The sequence below is a fragment of the Salvelinus sp. IW2-2015 genome, linkage group LG16 (assembly GCF_002910315.2).
Source record: "Salvelinus sp. IW2-2015 linkage group LG16, ASM291031v2, whole genome shotgun sequence".
Classification (NCBI taxonomy): Eukaryota; Metazoa; Chordata; class Actinopteri; order Salmoniformes; family Salmonidae; genus Salvelinus; species Salvelinus sp. IW2-2015.
In genome coordinates, this window is record NC_036856.1 from 14,083,310 (window position 1) to 14,107,052 (window position 23,743).

Below are 23,743 nucleotides of genomic sequence, written 5' to 3' on the forward strand. Positions count from 1 at the left end.
CAAAGATATGAAAGACATCAAAATAAATATATTTAGAGACCGTCATTTTCCAAGCGATTTATATTTACCCTACAAATAAAATATTTTTTCTGGATTTTGAATGGGTACAATAAACGAACAATGGATTGAATAGGTTCGTGCTTTTTGATGCTGCTGCTGACCGGCTGCTGCTGATCATGAGGAGGGGAGGGAAGGGGGATGAGGAATRTTTTGTTTGTTTTGTTTTGTCCACTTCAGAACACAAGAAAACAAATGCATAGTGCATGCATAAAAATAATCCAGGCACAATAAAATCAGAAACATATTTATGACAGTGATAATGAAAGTGATAACAATAGCCCCATCTGCATAGCTTGCTGTTTGGGTTTTTAGGCTGGGTTTCTGTATAGGACTTTGTGACATCTGCTGATGTAAAAAGGMCTTTATAAATACATTGTATTGATTGATAGTAAATAATAATAACAATAATAATCATAATGTTATAATTTTATTGCACTTTATGATGGAAATGACAGATTGTGTCGTTGGTGAAACCTACTTGATTTCTCTTATCATTTAGCTGGCTGCATGAATCCAAATACAATAATAATACCTCGCCCTAAAAAAAAGGATACAGTATGAGGATCGGTTTTATGATACTTGGATTTGGGGCACAATGGTAGGCTGTCTCAAGTACAAAAGACTCCGCCTGCTTCAAGTTGAATGAGATAAGCCTCTTATAAAGGACGTTTTTTCACCAACGAAAATGTGTCTATGAATTGTTATTGCTTTCCCCGTGAAGTTTCTGAAGTGCAGAGAAGCCTGAGAGTATAAATCTAAATATCTAACGAGGGGATTTAAAAAAAGATATTGTTAAGTTGTTTGGCTCACAACAAATAGTAGTTGCATGAAACCATTGAGTTGGTTATAGCAGTCGCAAGATGAAGGCTTTTACTAAACTCTTAATAGCTGGTGTTATAGGTGCAGCTTTTGTTGCTTTCCAATGGAGTGGACCCACTTTTGATCCAGGTAAGATATGTATTTAGCTTCACAATCCTTGACTGGTCTGTGCAACCTTTTGTTGGCTACAGGCTATTTTATGATCACATAATTCGTAGGCAGGCCTCATTGTAAAATAAGAATTTGTTCTTAACTGACTTGCCTAGTTAAATAAAGGTTAAATTWAAATTWAAATGACAGCCCCTGAACCAGTATAACCTCAGAGGGTAGTTGTCAGCACTTCAGACAGTTGTGACACATGATATGCTATTGATTTATGAAACCTCAAATCCTCGTAATAATTCAGTTTCACAGAAATTGCACATAAAGGCAGTATACTGTTTTATTAATTTGTCACATGAGTACAGATGGAACCAGGCTTGTGTCTTTGAGACAAAAAAATACCAGCACATTAATTATGGAAAACAAATCCCAAAACATTATGGTAGATGAAGGCTACTAGAGAAGTGTTAATTGGCAACAAAACTAAACAATCAAACTGATATAGTTGGGTTCGGGGCTAAACCTCGAACAGAGAAAGGTTCAAATGGAAATAACATCTAACATGTGTGTAAGCCACACATCACCACAAGTACAGTATTGTATTTGTCAAAACTGAATGAAATCACACTTTGGTTTGTAAAAAAGTTACTGTGATAGCCCTTGATTGTGTGTCTAATTGTTTATCAATTGCCTGATGGTGAGTCTCTTGTGATAGTGACCTTATAAGAGGACCTTCTGTTTTTAGATCATATGATATCCTCACATGATCAAATTGGATTGAATGATGATCCAGTTCATGAAGTACCACTGTTTCAAAGTGAATCTAATACATTTTAGGTAATATGATTTTGGTTTTGAAATGCCTTGCTGCAAAGTTTTGTTTAAATTGTATATCATTTGCGAGAAGCTTTTTTATAAGTACATTGGAAATTCCCCTCATTACCAGTGGTGTGTATTCATGTGTGCCAAGGGAAGCCCTTTCATAATTGTCCTTCAATTCACAAGAGGGTGAATGTATCGCACAGGGGAAATCATCAGAGCGAGCGAAACAGCGCCCTCTGTCTCTCTACGTGTAGGTCATCTATCTGATGCTGTCTGGTCCAAACGAGTATGCCATTGTTGCCGCCCTTAGCATTGAAAGCAAGGGAAGTCCGCGAGCATTTGGTATCCCTTGACAACAAAAAATATAAAAAAGATGTACCAATCTGCGTTGATCTAATCTGAGCGAGCTCAACTGTGAATGGTCCTGGCGCACCAAGAAAATGTGGATTTGGCATCACTCCTATCAAATCCCGTTGAGATCATAGGTCATTGACAGAAAAACTTGAATTGTTGCATCTCCTTGTGTTGTTGTCCTCAGGTAGCTAAAATTGTCCCTTTCCTAAATTAGCCATGGATGGAGATAGGGATTTGGACTTTTTTAACGTCTGGTTTTGTTTAATTCTCCGTACTGGTCAATGATTAAAACTTATTCTAATCCATCCATTAATTCCTACATTGTTGTACCCCTGGCCTGAGAGGATGGAAGTTCAATATGTAGCTAGATGTAGAAGGCTGATGTTAAACTAGCTAACGTTGCCCATGAATGGAAGTTAGTTTAGCGAGCAAGCATTTTAGCCAGGTAGCCTAGGACAACAAAAAATAAAAGAGTGTACTGCATGACAAAGTGATAGACCATTTCGTCAACATGAAAGAGAGCAGCATGGCATTGGCTAGTAGGGTGAGTCAACATGTTTTTCTACTTGCACGAACGCGCACACAAACACACACACACACACAGAAATCAGAACCATGGACAGCCACGTCATATTTAGCTTACGTTGATTGGACTAAATCGTTTTTGGTATATTTTAGTTGTCACTGTACTATACTAAGCAGAGGAGATTTGATGATGTTGAAATGGTGCTGGAATAGTGGAGGCAGCGCCTGTTTTCTTTGCGTGACTTGCGGTAACTCTCTGTGGTTCTAAATCAATAGAGTGGTCTGAAAATGTCGCAAACATTAACTTGCTTGACCATGCTGTAGGTCATGTAACTGTCTGTTACTGTACATGCAAATTGCTTTCTGGACTGGACAGAGGTTGTTATCCGGTTTTGTGAAAAAACAAATGTTGGGTTGAATTTATTCTGCCACTGTCTTCTTACTGTCTCTGTCTTAAGACCTATATATCACGGTAAAAAGGGCGTATAAATTAAGCTTTTAGAGCAAACAACGCAATTATCACAACACATACAGTGCATTCGAAAAGTATTCATATCCCTAAACTTTTTCCACATTTTGTTACGTTGCTGCCTTATTCTAAAATTGATTAAATTGTTTTCCCTCATCAATCTACACACAATACCCCATAATGACAAAGCAAAAACAGGTTTTTAGAAGTTTGCAAATGTATAAAATAAAATAAACAGAAATATGACATTTACATAAGTATTCAGACCCTTTATTCAGTACTTTGTTGAATCACCTTTGGCACCGATTACATCCTCGAGTCTTCTTGGGTATGACGCTACAAGCTTGGCACACATGTATTTGGGGAGTTTCTTCCATTCTTCTGTGCAGATCCTCTCAAGTTCATTCAGGTTGAATGGGGAGCGTCGCTGCACATTATTTAATCTATTTTAGAATAAGGCTGTAACGTAACAAAATGTGGTAAAAGTCAAGGGGTGTGAAAACTTTCTGAATGCTCTGTAGGTTGTAATTGGCTTGGCTTCCGCAGTGATTTTACCCGCACCGCTACTGCTCATTACTTACATGTTTAAATCCAAACCAATACTGGTGTAATGTAAAGAATGTGAAACCAGGTTGAACAGTTTTGGTTATCTTCCCTGTCAAGACAGGTTATAAGTGATGAGTAATGCATGCAGTCATTGATAACCAACCTTATGTGAATGAATTCCCAAACACTTTTCCAATGCAACTTTCAGGGTTATTGAGTGCAATAGAGTACACTAAAATACACATACAGTAATATGGTGACCATATGCCTGAATATGATTTAGAAGAGGCAACTGTGTGAAATTGGAATGATACAGAACTACAGCCTACTACGTCGTTCCACTCATAACTGGGTTAGGGTGGATCCCGTAGTAGTGATCATCAGGCTAGATAGAGTAAGCTATCACTATAGTCAAATATTATGGATATAGTGACAAGTAGTGACAAGATACTTGTCACTTCGTCCTAACAATGGGAGTTGTCCACAAAGCAGCACGGTGGGCTCTCTAGCTCCCGCCTCTCCTTTCTTTGGATTGATGGAGACATCTTATTATTTTAATAKTTTTTTGAATATTCGATGAGGGTTGTTGACATCAACCGCCTGTATTCAATGGAGAGATGCTATGCCACTAGCGTCATGCCGTGAATATGTATAGCCATCTTGAGACAACTCCAACATAAAGGGTTTTTTCTCAAAGTTGCGGGGATGTCACGTGTCCTACTTATATCAGTCGTTACAACCTATGCATTATGACACTTCTATTCAATTAAATAAACCTCACGTAGGAAATAAGCAATACATTTTTTGTTGTTGACCAAGTTCGACACTCTCATTGAACCTCCATACAAAAACTCATTTTTTGGTGGGCGGAACAACGCCATCTGCTGGAAGGAGACAGATTTTCCGCTGAGTTGGGCCTCTCTCTTCTTCCTCTCTGGTGGTGTGACCCGAATCAGCGCCATGCAAGCAGCGTGACGTTCTTTTCATGTGCAGTAAAATTGTTTCTCACCACAAATTAGCCTTGGGCTTGTTTCATAACCAGAAAGCAGCAAAATCTGACACAATCTAACAATTAACTTGATTCATACATTTTTAAAGTACTAATTCTCTGTGGCCCATAATGAATGTTCCCACTGTTTCTACTCATGTAGATCCAGGGTCGTGCACATACCTTTCAGGGGGAAAGTGCTCAAACTGAAAAAAGGTAATAAAAAATTACTTTATAATATGAATTATCTTCTAACTCAATATATAGTGCATTTGGAAAGTATTCAGACCCCTTGACTTTTTCAACATTTTCTTACTTTACAGCCTAATTCTAAAATGTATTAAACTTGTTTTTTCCCTCATCATTCTACACACAGTACCCTATAATGACAAAGCAACAACAGGTTTTTCCCATTCTTCTCTGCAGATACTCTCAAACTCTGTCAGGTTGGATGGGGAGCGTTGATGCACAGCTATTTTCAGGTCTCTCCAGAGATGTTCGATCGGGTTCAAGTCCAGGCTCTGGCTGGGCCATTCAAGGACATTCAGAGTCTTGTCCCGAAGCCACTCCTGCGTTGTCTTGGCTGTGTGCTTAGGGTCGTTGTCCTGTTGGAAGTTGAACCTTTGCCCCAGTCTGAGGTCATGAGTGCTCTGGAGCAGGTTTTCATCAAGGATCTCTCTGTACTTTGCTCCGTTCATCTGTCCCTTGATCCTGACTGGTCTCCCAGTCCCTGCCGCTGCAAAACAGGTGGTGCCAGGTTTCCTCCAGACGTGACGCTTGGCATTCAGGCCAAAGAGTTCAATCTTGGTTTCATCTGACCAGAGAATCTTGTTTCTCATGGTCTGAGAGTTCTTTAGGTGCCTTTTGGCAAACTCCAAGTGGGCTGTCATGTGCCTTTTACTGAGGAGTAGCTTCCACCTGGCCACTCTACAATAAAGGCCTGATTGGTGGAGTGCTGCAGAGATGGTTGTCCAGAGCAACTCTGGAGCTCTGTCAGAGTGACTTGGTCACCTCCCTGACCAAGGCCCTTCTCCCCCGATTGCTCAGTTTGGCCAGGCGGACAGCTCTAGAAAGGGTCTTGGTGGTTCCAAACTTCTTCCATTTAAGAATGATGGAGGCCACTGTGTTCTTGGGGACCTTCAATGATGCAGACATTTTTTGGTACCCTTCCCCAGATCTGTGCCTCGACACAATCCTGTCTCGAGCTCTACGGACAATTTCTTCGACCTCGTGGCTTGGTTTTTGCTCTGACATGCACCATCAACTGTGGGACCTTATATAGACAGGTGTGTGCCTTTCCAAATAATGTCCAATCAATTGAATTTACCACAGGTGGACTCCAATCAAGTTGTAGAAKCATCTCAAGGATGATCAATGAAAACTGGATGCACCTGAGCTCAATTTCAAGTCTCATAGCAAAAGGTCTGAGTACTTATGTAAATAAGGTGTTTATGCTTTTTATTCTTATTACATTTGCAAAAATGTCTAAAAACCTGTTTTGGCTTTGTCATTATGGGGTATTGTGTGTACATTGATGAGGGGAAAAATGTATTTAATCCATTTTAGAATAAGGCTGTAATGCAACAAWATAGTGGGGAAAAATCAAATTAGCATGATATGTTACATTTGCTATACATAAGACAGGTTGCAAAAAATAGACTCTTATGGGACTCCCAATCACAGACGGATGTGATGCCGCCTTGGTCCAGAACTCTTTAAGCACTAAGCATGAATAGACATGTTTTCCACCCAATCAAAGAATCAGAGAATGAATCTAGTACTGAAAGCATAAGCTACAGCTAGCTATAACTGCAGTGCATACAATGTGGAGAGTAGTTGACTGAAAGAGACAGAAAGACAATAGTTGAAGAGTTTTTTTTACCTGGTCACAGACAGCTGATTAATCAATCAATCAATCAAATGTATTTATGAAGCCCTTTTTACATCAGCCAATGTCACAAAGTGCTATACAGAAACCCAGCCTATAACCCCAAATAGCAAGCAATGCAGATGTAGAAGCAGTACATGGCCAAGATGTTCAAACATTCATAGATAACCAGCAGAGTCAAATAATAATAATCACAGAGGTTGTAGAGGGTGCAACAGGTCAGCACCTCAGGAGTAAATGTCAGTTGGCTTTTCATAGCCGATCATTCAGAGTTAGAGACAGCAGCTGCGGTAGAGAGAGAGAGTTGAAAACAGCAGGTCCGGGACAAGGTAGCGGGTTCCATAGCCACAGGCAGAACAATTGAAACTGAAGCAGCAGCATGACCAGATGGACTGGGGACAGCAAGGAGTCATCAGGCCAGGTAGTCCTGAGGCATGGTCCTAGGGCTCAGGTCCTCCGAGAGAAGAGAGAAAGAGAGAATTAGAGAGAGAGAGAATTAGAGGGAGCATACTTAAATTCACACAGGACACCGGATAAGACAGGATAAATACTCCAGMTATAACAGACTGACTCTAGCCCTCCGACACATAAACTATTGCAGCATAAATACTGGTGGCTGAGACAGGAGGGGTCGGGAGACACTGTGGCCCCATCCGAGGATAACCCCGGACAGGGCCAACCAGGCAGAATATAACCCCACCCACTTTGCCAAAGCACAGCCCCCACACCACTAGAGGGATATCTTCAAACCACCAACTACCCTGAGACAAGGCCGAGTATAGCCCACAAAGATCTCCCCCACGGCACGAACCCGAGTGGGGCGAAACCCGGACAAAGATCACGTAAGTGACTCAACCACCTCAAGTAACGCACCCCTCCTAGGGACAGCATGGAAGAGCACCAGTAAGCCAGTGACTCAGCCCCCGAAATAGGGTTAGAGGCAGAGAATGCCAGTGGCGAGAGGGGAACTGGCCAGGCAGAGACAGCAAGGGCGGTTCGTTGCTCTGTCGTGGCTGAATCAGCCTTTCCGTTCACCTTCACACCCCTGGGCCAMACTACACTCAATCATAGGACCTACTGAAGAGATGAGTCTCAATAAAGACTTAAAGGTTGAGACCGAGTCTGCGTCTCTCACTTGGATAGGCAGACCATTCCATAAAAATGGAGCTCTATAGGAGAAAGCCCTGCTTCCAGCTGTTTGCTTAGAAATTCTATGGACAATAAGGAGGCCTGCGTCTTGTGACCGTAGCGTACGTGTAGGTATGTACGGCAGGACCAAATCGGAAAGATAGGGAGGAGCAAGTCCATGTAATACTTTGTAGGTTAGCAGTAAAACCTTGAAATCAGCCCTAGCCTTAACAAGAAGCCAGTGTAGAGAAGCTAGTACTGGAGTATTATGATCACATTTTTTGGTTCTAGTCAAGATTCTAGCAGCTGTGTTTAGCACTAACTGAAGTTTACTTAGTGCTTTATCCTGGTAGCCGGAAAGTAGACCATTGCAATAGTCTAATCTAGAAGTGACAAATGCATGGATTAATTTTTCCCCATCATTTTTCGACAGAAAGTTTCAGATTTTTGCAATTTTACGTAGATGGAAAAAAGCTGTCCTTGAAACAGTCTTGATATGTTCGTCAAAAGAGAGATCAGGGTCCAGAGTAACGCCGAGGTCCTTCACAGTTTTATTTGAGACGACTGTAGATCAAGATTATTTGTCAGATCCAACAGAAGATCTCTTTGTTTCTTGGGACCTAGAACTAGCATCTCTGTTTTGTCTGAGTTTAAAAGTAAAACATTTGCCGCCATCCACTTCCTTATGTCTGAAATACAGGTATCCAGGGAGGGCAATTTTGGGGCTTCACCATGTTTCATCAAAATGTACAGCTGTGTATCGTCCGCATAGCAGAGAAAGTTAGCATTATGTTTCCGAATGACATCACCAAGAGGTAAAATATATAGTCAAAACAATAGTGGTCCTGAAACGGAACCTTGAGGAACACTGACATTTACAGTTGATTTCTCAGAGGACAAAACATCCACAGAGAGAAACTGATATCTTTCCGACAGATAAGACCTAAACCAGGCCAGAACTTGTCTGTGTAGACCAGTTTGGGTTTCCAATCTCTCCAAAAGAATGTGGTGATTGATGGTATCAAAAGCATCACCAAGGTCTAGGAGCACAAGGACAGATGCAGAGCCTTGATCTGACGCCATTAAAAGGTAATTTACCACCTTCATGAGTGCAGTCTCAGTGCTATGATGAGGTCTAAAACCAGACTGAAGCGTTTCGAATACATTGTTTGTCTTCAGGAAGGCAGCAACTGCTTTTTCACACATTTTTGAGTGGAATGGGAGATTCGATATAGGTCGATTCGTTTAAAAAATATTTTCTGGGTCAAGGTTTGGCTTTTTCAAGAGAGGCTTTATTACTGCCACTTTTAGTGAATTTGGTACACAGCCGGTGGATAGGGAGCCATTTATTATGTTCAACATAGGAGGGCCAAGCACAGGAAGCAGCTCTTTAAGTAGTTTAGTTGGAATAGGGTCCAGTATGCAGCTTGAAGGTGTCAAGAGATATAGTATTACAAAACTTGAGTGTCTCCCTTGATCCTAGGTCCTGGCAGTGTTGTGCAGACTCAGGACAACTGATCTTTGGAGAAATATGCAGATTTAAAGAGGAGTCCATAATTTGCTTTCTAATGATCGTAATCTTTTCGTCAATGAAGTTCGTGAATGTATCACTGCTGAAGTGAAAGCCATCCTCTCTTGGAGAATGCTGCTTTTTAGTTCGCTTTGCAACAGTATCAAAAATAAATGTTGTATCGCTCTTATTCTCCTCAATTAAGTTGGAAAAATAGGATGATCGAGCAATGAGAGCTCTTCGATACCGCACGGTACTGTCTTTCCAAGCTAATCGGAAGACTTCCAGTTTGGTGTAGCGCCATTTACATTCCAATTTTGTGGAAGCTTGCTTCAGGGCTCGGGTATCTGTATACCAGGGAGCTAATTTCTTATGACAAATGTTTTTTTGTTTTTAGGGTTGCGACTGCATCTAGAGTATTACGCAAGGTTAAATTTAGTTCCTCAGTTAGATCCACAATATTTATTCCATGGGACAAAACTAGGTCCAGAGTATGACTGTGGCAGTGAGTAGGTCCGGAGACATGTTGGACAAAACCCACTGAGTCGATGAAAGCCTTTTGGAGTGGGTCTGTGGACTTTTCCATTTGAATATTAAAGTCACCAAAAATMTGAATATTATCGCCCATAACTACAAGGTCCGATAGGAATTCAGGGAACTCAGTGAGTAACGCTGTATACGTCCCAGGAGGCCTGTAAACAGTAGCTCTAAAAAGTGATTGAGTAGGCTGCATAGATTTCATGACTAGAAGCTCAAAAGACAAAAACACAGTCATTTTTGGGGGGGTAAATGGAAATTTGGTATCGTAAATGTTAGCAACACCTCCACCTTTGCGGGATGTGCGGGGGATATGGTCACTAGTGTAACCAGGAGGAGAGGCCTCGTTTAACACAGTAAATTCATCAGGCTTAAGCCATGTTTCAGTCAGGCCAATCACATCAAGATTATGATCAGTGATTAGTTAATTGACTATAACTGCCTTGGAAGTGAGGGATCTAACGTTAAGTAGACCTATTTTGAGATGTGAGATATCACAATCTCTTTGGATAATGACAGGAATGGAGGAGGTCTTTATTCCAGTGAGATTGCTAAAGCGAGCACCGCCATGTTTAGTTTTGCCAAACCTAGATCGAGGCACAGACACGGTCTCAATGGGGATAGCTGAGCTGACTACACTGACTGTGCTAATGGCAGACCCCACTATTCTGTCAGGCTTGCTAACAGCCTGCTGCCTGGCCTGCACCCTATTTCATTGTGGAGCTAGAGGAGTTAGAGCCCTGTCTATGTTCATAGATAAGATGAGAGCACCCCTCCAGCCAGGATGGAGTCCGTCACTCCTCAGCAGGCCAGGCTTGGTCCTATTTGTGGGTGAGTCCCAGAAAGAGGGCCAATTATCTACAAATTCTATCTTTTGGGAGGGGCAGAAAACAGTTTTCAACCAGTGATTGAGTTGTGAGACTGCTGTAGAGCTCATCACTCCTCCTAACTGGGAGGGTGCCAGAGACAATTACTCGATGCCGACACATCTTTCTAGCTGATTTACATGCTGAAGCTATGTTGCGCTTGGTGACCTCTGACTGTTTCATCCTAACATCTCTGGTGCCGACGTGAATAACAATATTCCTATACTCTCTACACTCGCCAGTTTTAGCCTTAGCCAGCACCATCTTCAGATTAGCCTTAACGTCAGTAGCCCTGTCCCCTGGTAAACAGCGTATGATCGCTGGATGATTCGCCAATGACTAGGGTTTTCAATTTGTCAGAGCCAATGGTGGGCGGCTTCGGCATCTCAGACCCCGTAACGGGTGGAGGAGAGACCAGAGAAGGTTTGGCCTCTGACTCCGACTCGTTGCTTCATGTTGCTTTCTGTTGGCTGAATGAGCGACACCGGTTGAGTATTCCTACAGCATTTCCTTCCAGAAGTGTGAGGGGTTTATACTACTATCTGTACTTGTTGGTGGCAAAGACGCTGTTTCATCCTTTCCTACACTTAAATGACCCTTGCCTAACGATTGCGTCTGAAGCTGGGCTTGCAGCACGGCTATCCTCACCATGCGATCGTTCTCCTGTATATTATGAGTGCAGCGACTGCAATTAGAAGGCACAATGTTAATGTTACTACTTAGCTTCGGCTGTTGAAGGTGCTGACGAGCCATGTCCAGATAAAGCGTCCAAGTAATTAAAAAGTAAAAACTGTAAAGTTGGCAGGTAGCAAAGTAACGTTGGCAACACATAAACAAGTCCACAAGTTGTGACAGGAAATGACAAGGCTGTTGTGCACTGAAGTCCACAAGCGAAGGGAAGCACAGACTAGCACTGACTGGAATATGTTCCGGGATTCCTCCGATGGAATTAAGGAGTAAACCACATCAGTCATTGGCTTCATCAATAACTGCATCGATGACGTCATCCCCACGGTGATCGTACGTACATACCCCAAACAGAAGCCATGGATCACAGGCAACATCCGCACTGAGCTAAAGGCTAGAGCTGACGATTTCAAGTAGCAGAATTCTAACCCCGGAAGCTTATAAGACATCCCGCTATGCCCTCCGACGAACCATCAAACAGGCAAAGCGTCAATAAAGGACTAAGATCGAATCATACTCAACCGTTTCTGATGCTCGTCGGATGTGGCAGGGCTTGCAAACCATTACAGACTACAAAGTGAAGCACAGCCGAGAGCTGCCCATTGACACGAGCCTACCAGATGAGCTAAACTAATTCTATGCTCGCTTCGATGCAAATAACACTGAAACATGCATGAGAGCACCAGCTGTTCTGGAAGACCGCGTGATCACGCTCTCCGCAGCCGATGTGAGTAAGACCTGAAAACAGGTCAACATTCACAAGGCCGCAGGGCCAGACAGATTACCAGGACATGTACTGCGAGCACGCGCTGACAACTGGCAAGTGTCTTCACTGACATTTTCAACCTCTCCCTGTTCGAGTAAACATGTTTTAAGCAGACCACCATAGTGCCTGTGCCCAAGAACACTAAGGTAACCTGCCTAAACGACTACCGACCCGTGACACTCACGTCTGTAGCCTTGTGCATTCGAAAGGCTGGTCATGGCTTACATCAACACCATTATCCCAGAAGCCCTGAAACCCACCCCAACAGATCCACAGATGATGCAATCTCTATTGCACTCCACACTGCCCTTTCCCACCTGGACAAAAGGAACACCTATGTGAGAATGCTGTTCATTGATTACAGCTCAGTGTTCAACACCATAGTGCCCTCAAAGCTCATCAATAAGCTAAGGATCCTGGGACTAAACACCTCCCTCTGCAACTGGATCCTGGACTTCCTGACAGGCCGTCCCCAGGTGGTAAGGGTAGGTAACAACACATCCGCCACGCTGATCCTCAACACAGGGGCCCCTCAGGGGTGCGTGCTCAGTCCCCTCCTGTACTCCCTGTTCACTCATGACTGCATGGCCAGGCACGACTCCAACACCATCATTAAGTTTGCCGATGACACAACAGTGGTAGGCCTAGTCACCGACAACGACGAGCCTGCCTATAGGGAGGTCAGAGACCTGGCCGTGTGGTGCCAAGACAACAACCTTTCCCTCAACATGATCAAGACAAAGGAGATGATTGTGGACTACAGGAAAAAGAGGACCGAGCATGCCACTATTCTCATCGACGGGGCTGCTGTGGAGCAGGTTGAGAGCATCAAGTTCCTTGGTGTTCACATCACCAACAAACTAACATAGTCCAAGCACATCAAGACAGTCGTGAAGAGGGCATGACAAAACCTATTCCCCCTCAGGAGACTGAAAAGATTTGGCATGGGTCCTCAGATCCTCAAAAGGTTCTACAGCTGCACCATCGAGAGCATCCTGACTGGTTGCATTGCTGCCTGGTATGGCAACTGCTCGGCCTCCGACCGTAAGTCACTATAGAGGGTAGTGCAAACGGCCCAGTACATCACTGGGGCCAAGCTTCCTGCCATCCAGGACCTCTATACTCGGCGGTGTCAGAGGAAGGACCTAAAAATTGTCAAAGACTCCATCCACCCTAGTCATAGACTGTTCTCTCTGCTACCGCACGGCAAGTGGCACCGGAGCACCAAGTCTAGGTCCAAGAGGCTTCTAAAAAGCTTCTACCCCCAAGCCATAAGACTCCTGCACACCTAATCAAAGGGCTACCTAGACTATTTGCATTGCCRCCCCCCCCCCCCCCCGTCTTTTACACTGCTGCTACTCTCTGTTGTTATCATCTATGCATAGCACTTTAAGAACTCTACCTACATGTACATATTACCTCAACTAACCAGTGCCCCCTCACATTGACTCTGTACTGGTAACCCCCGTATATAGTCTCGCTATTGTTATTTTACTGCTGCTCTTTAATTACTTGTTACTTTTATTTCTTAATCTTTTTTTAACTGCATTGTTGGTTAGGGGCTCGTAAGTAAGCATTTCACTGTTGTATTTGGAGCATTTGACTAATACCATTTGATTTCATTTTGACTTGATTTGCTCAATCTACACACAATACCCCATAATACCAAATCGAAAACAGGGTTTTAGACATTTTTGCGAAGTTCTAAAATAAAAAAAAACAGGAATACCTTATTTAGATACGTTTTCAGACCCTTTGCTATGAGACTCGAAATTGAGCTCAGGTGCTTCCTGTTTTCATTGATCATCCTTGAGATGTTTCTACAACTTGATTGGAGTCCACATGTGGTGAATTCAATTGATTGGACATGATTTGGAAAGGCACACACCTGTTTATATAAGGTCCCACAGTTGACATTGCATGTCAGAGCAAAAACCAAGCCCTGAGGCTCCYAGACAGGATTGTGTCGAGGCACAGATCAGGGGAAGGGTACCAAGAAATGTCTGCAGCATTGAAGGTTGCCAAGAACACAGTGGCCTCCATCATTCTTAAATGGAAGATGTTTGGAACCACCTAGACTCTTCCTAGAGCTGGCCGCCCGGCAAAACTGAGCAATCGGGGGGGAAGAGCCTTGGTCGGGGAAGTGACCAAGAAACCGATGGTCACTCTGACAGAGCTCCAGAGTTCCTCTGTGGAGATGGGAGAACCTTCCAGAAGGACAACCATCTCTGCAGCACTCCACCAATCAGGCATTTATGGTAGAGTGGCCAGACGGAAGCCACTCCTCTGTAAAAGGCACATGACAGCCAGCTTGGAGTTTGCCAAAAGGCACGTAAAGGACTCTCAGACCATGAGAAACAAGATTCTCTTGTCTGATGAAACCAAGAAACTGGAGGAAACCTGTCACCATCACTACGGTGTTGCATGGTGGCAGTGTCATGCTGTGGGGATGTTTTTCAGTGGCAGGGACTGGGAGACTAGTCAGGATTGAGGAAAATATGAACGGAGCAAAGTACAGAGATCCTTGAATAAAATCTTCTCCAGAGTGCTCAGGACCTCAGACTGGCGAAGGTTCACCTTCCAGCAGGAAAATTACCATAGGCACATAGCCAAGACAACGCAGGAGTGACTTCGGGACAAGTTTCTGAATGTCCTTGAGCGGCCTAGCCAGAGCCCGGACTCGAACCCGATCGAACATCTCTGGAGAAACTTGAGACACTCACGTCTGTAGCCTTGTGCATTCGAAAGGCTGGTCTACCAAAGTTCTAAAACAATCGACCACTGCTACTCCAACTTCCGGGATGCCTTCAAGGCCCTCCTCCATCCTCCCTTTGGCAAACCTGATAATGACTCCATTTTGCTCCTCCCTTCCTATAGGCAGAAACTCAAACAGGAGGTACCCGTGCTAAGGACTATTCATCGCTGGTCTGACCAATTGGAATCCACGCTTCAAGATTGTTTTGATCACGCGGACCATTTAACCACTGTAAGGTGACTGGGAATATGGCCGAATGCAAACAGTGTAGTTATTCCCTCCATAAGGCAATCAAACATTCAAAACTGGAGTCACAATTCAGCTGCTCAGACATGAGACGTACTGTATGTGGCAGGGTCTACAGACAATCACGGACTACAAAGGGAAAAGCAGCCACGTCACAGACACCGACTTCTTAATTCCAGACAATCTAAACACCTTCTTTACCCGTTTGAGGATAACACAGTGCCACCAACGTGGCCCGCTACCAAGGACTGTGGACTCTCCTTCTCCATGGCAGACGTGAGTAAGACATTTAAGCATGTTAACCCTCGCATGGCTGCCGGCCCAGACGGCATCCCTAGCCGCGTCGTCAGAGCATGCGCAGACCAGCTGGCTGAAGTGTTTACGGACATATTCAGTCTCTCCCTATCCCAGTCTGCTGACCCACATGCTTCAAGATGGCCACCATTGTTCCTGTTCCCAAGAAAGCAAAAGTAACTGTACTAAATGACTATTGCCCCGTAGCACTCACTTCTGTCATCATGAGGTGCTTTGAGAGACTAGTCAAGGATAATATCACTTCCACCTTATCTGACACCCTAGACCCACTTCAATATGCTTACCGGCCCAATAGATCAACAGACGATGCAATCGCCATCGCACTGCACACTTCCCTATCCCATCTGGACAAGAGAAATACCTATGCAAGAATGCTGTTCATTGACCGGTAGCTGAGCATTCAACATCATAGTACCCTCCAAGCTCATCATTAACCTTGAGGCCCTGTGTAACTGGGTCCTGGACTTCCTGAGGGGCCGCCCCCCAGTTGGTGAAGGTAGGAAACAACACCTCCACAAAGTTGCYTGCTCAGCCCCCTCCTGTGCTCCCTGTTCACCCATGACTGCGTGGCCACACACGCCTCCAGATCAATCATCAAGTTTGCAGACGACACAACAGTAGTAGACTTGATTACCAACAATGACGAGACTCTGGGAGTGTGGTGCAAGGAAAATAACCTCTCACTCAACGTGAACAAAACAAAGGAGATGATTGTGGACTTCAGGAAACAGCAAAGGGAGCACCCCCCTATCCACATCGACGGGACCGATGTGGAGAAGGTGGAAAGCTTCAAGTTCCTTGGCGTACACATCACTGACAAACTGAAATGATCCACCCACACAGACAGTGTGGTGATGAAGGCGCAACAGCACCTCGTCAACCTCAGGAGGCTGACAAAATGTGGCATACCACCTAAAACCCTCACAAACTTTTACAGATGCACAATTGAGAGCATCCTGTCGGGCTGTATCACCACCTGGTACGGCAACTGCACCGGCCGCAAACCGCAGGGCTCTCCAGAGGGTGGTGCAGTCAGCCCAACGGGGGCAAACTACCTACCCTTCAGGACACCTACAGCACCCGATGTCACAGGAAGGCCAAAAAGTTCATAAAGGACAACAACCACCCGAACCACTGCCTGTTTACCCCGCTATCATCCAGAAGGCGAGGTCAGCACAGGTGCATCAAAGCTGGGACCAAGAGACTGAAAAAGGGCTTCTATCTCAAGGCCATCAGACTGTTAAATAGCCATCACTAGCACATTAGAGGCTGCTTTCCTATATACATAGACTTGAAATCTCTGGTAACTTTAATAATGGGACACTAGTCACTTTAATAATGTTTACATATTTTGCATTACTCATCTCATATGTATATACTGTATTCTATTCTATTCTACTGTATCTTAGTCTATGCCGCTCTGACATTGCTCATCCAAATATTTATTTGTTCATAATTCAATTATTTTACTTATATTTGTGTGTATTGTGTGTATTGTTGTGAAGTTGTTAGATATTGCTTGTTAGATATTACTGCACTGTTTGAGCTACAGTAGAAACACAAGCATTGCGCTACACCCGCAATAACATCTGCTAAACTCGTGTATGTGACCAATAAAATTMMATTTGATTTGAAAAATAGCTGTGCAGCGACGCTCCCCATCCAACCTGACAGAGCTTGATAGGATCTGCAGAGAAGAATGGGAGAAACTCCCCAAATACAGGTGTGCCAAGCTTGTAGCATCATACCCCAAGAAGACTTGAGGCTGTAATAGCTGCCAAAGGTGCTTCAACAAAGTACTGAGTAAAGGGTCTGAATACTTATGTAAATAATGTAAATGTAATATTTCATGTATTTTTATAATTTTTTGCAAAAAAATCTATAACCTGTTTTTGCTTTGTCTTAATGGGGTATTGTGTGTAGATTGATGAGGGAAAAACTATTTAATCCATTATAGAATTAGGCTGTAACGTAACATAATGTGGAAAAAGTGAAGGGTCTGAATTATTTCCGAATGCACTGTATATATTATACCCCCAACCAAAACGGCACTTGGCAAGTGGGAGGGCAAAGAGGCATGTGCTGGGCACAGGGTGACTCCTATCTGTGCACGTGCCTGTAAAGATTCCACATTGTACATTATTACACACTAAGTCCTAGACAGACATAAAGATCCATATCGTCATGATAGTTGGATGCCAGGAATGTGTCCATCAGGTCTAGGATTCAGCACATACTTTACACCACATCAGTTGCACGTTTTCTTGATCGGCCTTACATCGACATTAAACAGTCCCCATTCTATCCCCTTGTCTTGGTTTTTCCCTTTTGAATTGCATTTAGACAAACTATAATGTAAGAAGTAATGACTACTGTAATGACTTTCAATATGGCTGGTTTTCAGAGTCATTAAAGGGTGCCCGGGTCCTGGTGACTGGTGCCAGTGCGGGAATAGGTGAACAAATGGCATATCACCTCGCCGGCTTTGGTGCCCAGGTGGTTATTACAGCCAGGAGGGAAAAGGTTCTACAGCAGGTCAGTAACACTTCAATTAGGTGTTTTCGTCAATGTCTATGTCTCTAGCCATTAGTTCTCCCACTTAACTCTATGACAATGCCCTCCAGTGGGTGGTGAAGACGGCCCAGTACATATACTCGAAACGGTGCCTGAGGAAGTCTTGCACCCTCATCATGGACCCCACACACCCCAGCCACGAGCTGCTCACCCTGGTACCGTCGGGTAGACGGTATTAGAGCATGAGTTCTGTTACCACTAGGCTCAGAGACAGTTTGTATCTACAAGCCATCAGTAGGCTGAACACTTGAACTGGACTGACCACCTGCACTGACTCTCCACTCCTTAGCACACATGCACTCACTCACGCACACATCCACACAGACATACACACACTATCATACACGTTCATGCTATGCACACATCACAACTGCTGCTACCAGACTCTTATTTACTATTGCTAATGCTACACAATTGAAACACTTGCCCCCAATTCCCCCCTTCCCTGATACGTGTAAATATTGGACTATAAATGTTGCCTTCCTATATTATACTTCTGCTAAACTGTTTATTCTATTCTCCTGAGCCATTTACTTTGTTTTTGTATTCTTATCTTTTATTATTTCTTATTGCATTGTCGAGAACGAACCTGCAAGTAAGCATTTCATTGGACGGTATACCATGTGTATCCTGTACATACAGTACGTTAATAAAACTTGATTACTTAATGTTTTTCATGATTATGTTACCCTTATGCAAACATTCACTTGTATTGCAGGTATCAGAGAAATGCCAGGTGTTGGGGGCCCCGAAAGCTCTATACATAGCAGCAGACATGGCCAATCCGTCTGACCCAGAGAGAGTGGTGAAGTTTGCTGTGGACAAGCTGGGAGGACTGGACTACCTGGTGCTGAATCACTTAGGACCCAGCCCATTCACTATGTGGGATGGAGATGTGGAACACACTAGATGGTTAATGCAGGTGGGGTAACTTAATCACAAGTACTGCTATATCACATATACCACTATGCTCTTATCCAGAGCACCTTACAGTGGTGAGTGCATACGTTTTCATACTGCCCCCCCCCCCAACCCCACAACCCTGGTGTTGCATGCGCCATGCTCTACCAATGGAGCCACACGGGACTAACTTTCTACCTGCTTCATTTCTTTTTCACAGGTGAATTTCCTCAGCTATCTGCAGATGGCGAAGACAGCTCTGCCTACCCTTGAGCAGAGTAAGGGTTCCATTGTGGTCGTCTCCTCCTTGTTAGGTAAATGAGAGCTCTTCTCTCTACACAAAGTGTTCTAATGCTGCTTTTCGACTGTAACACCAGTGTTACACTAGTGTATACACCCTTATGTTATGCTAGTGAAATTGTGTTTCCATAGCCAGGGCTGAGTGAGGAGCAGAATCAACCATCTCTGCATCATCGAAACATTTACTTTATGAGAAGGTGTTGATGTCCACAGTTAGCCATTGTTATGTAAATGCCAGCTAAAAAGTACCGGTGGCCTGGCTTTGGCACCAAGTGAGAGCAGATCCACCGGAGACATGACCCAGTGAGACACGGGTGCCGGCCCGTGTAGATGGAAACACAAAAGTCTGATGCTTTTGGGTAAAACACTGGAGTAAATCCTATATGGAAATGCACCATTAAGTGACCCCAAACCTATGATTGGCTAGTGTTTTGGTCCTTCAGGAAAAATGAGCAGTCCGTTTGTGGCTCCCTACACGTCCACCAAGTTTGCCCTGAACGGCTTCTTTGGGACGTTGCAGCATGAGCTTGCCATGCAGAGGAGCAACGTGTCCATCACCATCTGCATCCTGGGCCTGATCGATACAGACTCAGCTATGGAGAAAGTCAGGTGAGCTATTTTTGATACCAAGTTCAGTCAAGTTTAATATTACATTATGTAAACTTAAACCTGGAATACAGTCAATGATTTAATGATTGACCTGATTGATGGTTGTTACATGCAAATACAATTATCSTTGGACACGTTTCAAATAGTCACCTTTGTTTGTATTACAGGGGCATCACCAACATCCAAGCCTGGCCGGCCAGTGAGGCGGCTCTGCACATCATCACTTCTGGAGCCACGCAACTGACAGAGTCTTACTATCCCTGGTTCTGGTACTATGGCTGTCTCATCAGAGACTGGTCCCCCTACTTCAGGGACATGTCTTTACGTAACTTGTATAAATATTAACCATTTGCTTGAAATATACATTATGATAATATCGCTTTTACATTTTTCCCTTTTTGGTTTACACTTATTTGTTGATTTAAAAAAATGCTGTTACAGCCAACTTCTCTGACATTGATAATTTAAACACAGTTCTTTAAAAGATAAACATTTCAGTATATATTAAGATTTTCATGTAAAACTGTGTTACTTGTTGGTCTTCTTCTTTGTATAATTGGTTGCTTTTCTGTGGTACATTTCTGCATGTTTATGTCACAATTTGAACTTTGTCCAACACCTCTCTCATTGCTTTTGAATGATATCCACATGTAATCAACAGTACTGGGGAGTAGTGAACTACATACATGTAGGTCAACTAGTTATTTAATTACATTTTGCAGTAGCTTGGTGGGAGTTGAATGAAATTCAAATATTGGTAGTGTTTGTAGTAGTAAATAACTTTTTTTTGCCATGTAGCGATGTTGCTAACTACACACTACTGTTTTTGCAAAAATAAATAAAATATGGGTGAATTAGGCAAGAATTCTTTCTCAGCATCATACCTGCCCAATTCTCACTTGAAACCCTTTTTGTGTGCCTAATTCTCACTTTTTGTGTTTAATAGGCTATATTATCAATTCTTAACATCTGACTCTAGAGTGATCTGTTCTTGAAATTTGTAGTCTAGGACATTTCAGATTTACATATGATAATTTATCGCAAAGTAGTTTGGATGTAGTGATCTACTTTTTCAAAGTTCAGTAAACTATATTTTCTTAAGCTTAGATTTAGTGTACCTTAACTTCTTCTAGTGTGAAGMAATTGGTAGCTTGGTAAACTATATTTTCAGAGTAGCTTCCCCAACACTGGTAATCAATAAGGGTAGGTTAAGGTTAATGTCAGGTAGTGTGTAGTACCTTTTTATAGCCTGATCAAGCYGACTGACTGCTGCACCCACGTTTASTTTCTAWGCGTCATAGCATGATCAGACTCCACCAGGATACCTTTTTTATTGCCTCAATGAACAATCCCCATGCCAACCACTCGAGGGCAGTGGCTGCTAAGAAATTAAGCAMAATTTAGACATGAGGCATTTTAGATTCAAACATGCTCATAGTAAATCTGGCATGATTTTTTTTAACCTCAAATCAAAGTTTATTGGTTTAGCAGATGTTATAGTGGGTGCAAATGCTTGTGTTACTAGGTCCTAACAATGCAGTAAAATGTCAAACAAGTACACAAATAATTAAAATGTAAAATTACAAAAACAAGAAATCAAGAACTTCGGGACGAATCCAATTAACAACCCAAATAGAACTGTAAGAGTAACCAAAATACATATATACACTGGAAGAATTTACACAAGAAATACTAAGAATGATATGTACAGCAGTAGATATATTAGAGTGAGCTACTGTATGTCGGTAATAGAGTATTTAAATACTCTGTGTGAAACGGGAAGTGTCCAGTGGTTTAATGTCTGTATGACATGGAACAGCAGCGTTGGCTTAGAGAGAGAGAGCGTGTGTGTGTGTGTGTGTGTGTGTGTGTTTGTGAGTGTGCATCACATGGTAGACAGCTAGTGATGGCTGTTCAACAGTCTGATGGCCTGGTAATAGAAGCTGTTTTTACTCTCTTGGTCTTGACACTGATGCACCTGCACTATATCCGCTCGAGTGGCCTTCCCCAAATCCCCCTACCATGATATACCCTCAATGGAATACAAGTACTGTAGTGTACTGTAATGTGCATAAATCCATACTTCAGTAGTACGGTATTGTTTAATCCTTATTTTAATGCTCGCTTTCCCAGAGATGTATGATTGGGCTGGACTCTAGTGTACTCAATGAGCCTAGTGTTCTCTAGGGTGTATTTTCACTTACTTTTTTCGTCTTTAGTATATTTTAATTGTAAATCATAGCGGACACCCCCCACCACTACCACCCACCTTCCAACTACTACCCCACCACTCCATGTCCTAGCTTGTCACAGTAGGCTGTGTGGCATTCTGCCGGGAGGGGGAGGTCCCTGTTGTGTCCTGATGTCATTGTTCATCAGCCCAGCGGCCCTTKAGGCCTTTTACCAGCTCAGTGTAATCCATCTTGGTGGTCCACTGTATTTAAATACTGCACCTCAMGCGCCATCCCTACAAGAGACTAGGGAGCTCCATGTAACCTTGGGGTGTTGAAGTGAAGGTTAAAACATGGTGGGGCCGGTAGATTACATAATCATGATGTACTATTTCCCTGTGTAATGGAGGTGYTTCAGTGAACCTTGCTTGCATGCYAAGTAACCTTGCATGAGACCTYTAGTCTTGCGTTAGCTCCTCGGGCTAATGCTTGGGCTTTAGGTCAGCTCAGCTCAGCTAACACAGTATTGTGGCGTGCAGCAGCCCTAGGATTCGAACCCATTCTGTCCAACCTGTCTATGATATTCCTTTGAGTTGGCTGATTGATTAGAAGTGACCACCTCTGTCTTGGCATGTTCGATCACATCTTAAATCAATATTGTATTGAAACAGATTGGTCCACTTAGAAATCAAGTCATTCTCCGAGGTTCCATTTGATATTGTGAGAAGATGGCATGGTCCTTCTAAGGAATGTTAAACTAAACAGAATCACACACACACATGTTGGGGCCTCTTGGGGAAGGGAGCAGGCACCGCCTGGGATAGCAGCCAGTAACACCTGCAACAGATTAGTGCTCCTAATGTTTGGTAATAAATCCCCTCACCCTCGTCTAGCATCTCCACCAAGCATGGAGCCCAAGCACTGGGAGACACACACACATACACACACACTTTTACTAAAGACACACCCTGTCAAGCCCAGTTCTCACATGATTGTGCACCTTGGATACCTTCCCTATGGTTTCGATATATAATGTCCCTTTAATCTACCTATTATTCACCTAATATGTTTCTCAAGGAAAGGGCTGCATAACATATTCCAATTTGATGCATGCATTACTATCAATAACATGTAGGTGCTCTGGGCTACCTCTTGATTTGTATTCTGCTGTGATGGAAATTCCATATTTGTGTAAAGAACTCACAACCTTTTAGTTCATGGCATTCCCATCTTCCTGCTATTCCACCATGTCTGTGTCAATGACGGATTTCAACTGTTTTGCTACACTGCACTTCAAGGTAAATCTCTGTTAAAAGTACACTCAAGAAAAACTAGCCTATTTTATTTATCATAGTGATTAAGGAGTAACATTAAAACAGAAAACTCCAAAATAAGCAAACAAGTAAATCAAATCAATGATTAGAGAATGTCTGTCACGCCCTGACCATAGTTTGCGTTGTATGTTTCTATGTTTTGTTTGGTCAGGGTGTGATCTGAGTCGGCATTCTATGTTGTATGTCTAGTTTGTCTGTTTCTATGTGTTTGACCTGATATGGTTCTCAATCAGAGGCAGGTGTTAGTCGTTGTCTCTGATTGGGAACCATATTTAGGTAGCCTGTTTTGTATTGTGGGTTGTGGGTGATTGTTCCTGTGTTTAGTGTTCACTATTTCGGGACTGTTGCGTCTTCGTTTATTTTTGTAAGTTTATTGTTTTTGTTCTTTAGTGAAAAGTATTCTAATAAATATGAATACTCACTACGCTGCGTATTGGTCCGATATCTCCTACTCCTCCTCAGACGAGGAGGA

General features: G+C 43.1%; 1 protein-coding gene across 1 annotated transcript; it reads left to right on the forward strand.

Annotated features, from left to right (window-relative positions):
• Positions 1-472: 472 nt before the first annotated feature.
• Positions 473-20,611, forward strand: LOC111975861 (hydroxysteroid 11-beta-dehydrogenase 1-like protein). Its single transcript, XM_024004516.3, has 6 exons — positions 473-1,008; positions 17,788-17,918; positions 18,676-18,879; positions 19,078-19,171; positions 19,601-19,766; positions 19,934-20,611. Exons 1-6 carry the CDS (start codon positions 921-923, stop codon positions 20,109-20,111), a joined length of 861 nt encoding a protein of 286 aa, XP_023860284.1. The 5' UTR covers positions 473-920; the 3' UTR covers positions 20,112-20,611.
• The last annotated feature ends 3,132 nt before the right edge of the window (positions 20,612-23,743 follow it).

Coding starts and splice junctions, on each gene's coding strand:
- LOC111975861 (XM_024004516.3), top strand. CDS start 921: ATGAAGGCTTTTACTAAACTCTTAATAGCTGGTGTTATAGGTGCAGCT. Junction 17,919..18,675: donor GGGAAAAGGTTCTACAGCAG/GTCAGTAACACT, acceptor CTTGTATTGCAG/GTATCAGAGAAATGCCAGGT. Junction 19,172..19,600: donor GGTCGTCTCCTCCTTGTTAG/GTAAATGAGAGC, acceptor TTGGTCCTTCAG/GAAAAATGAGCAGTCCGTTT.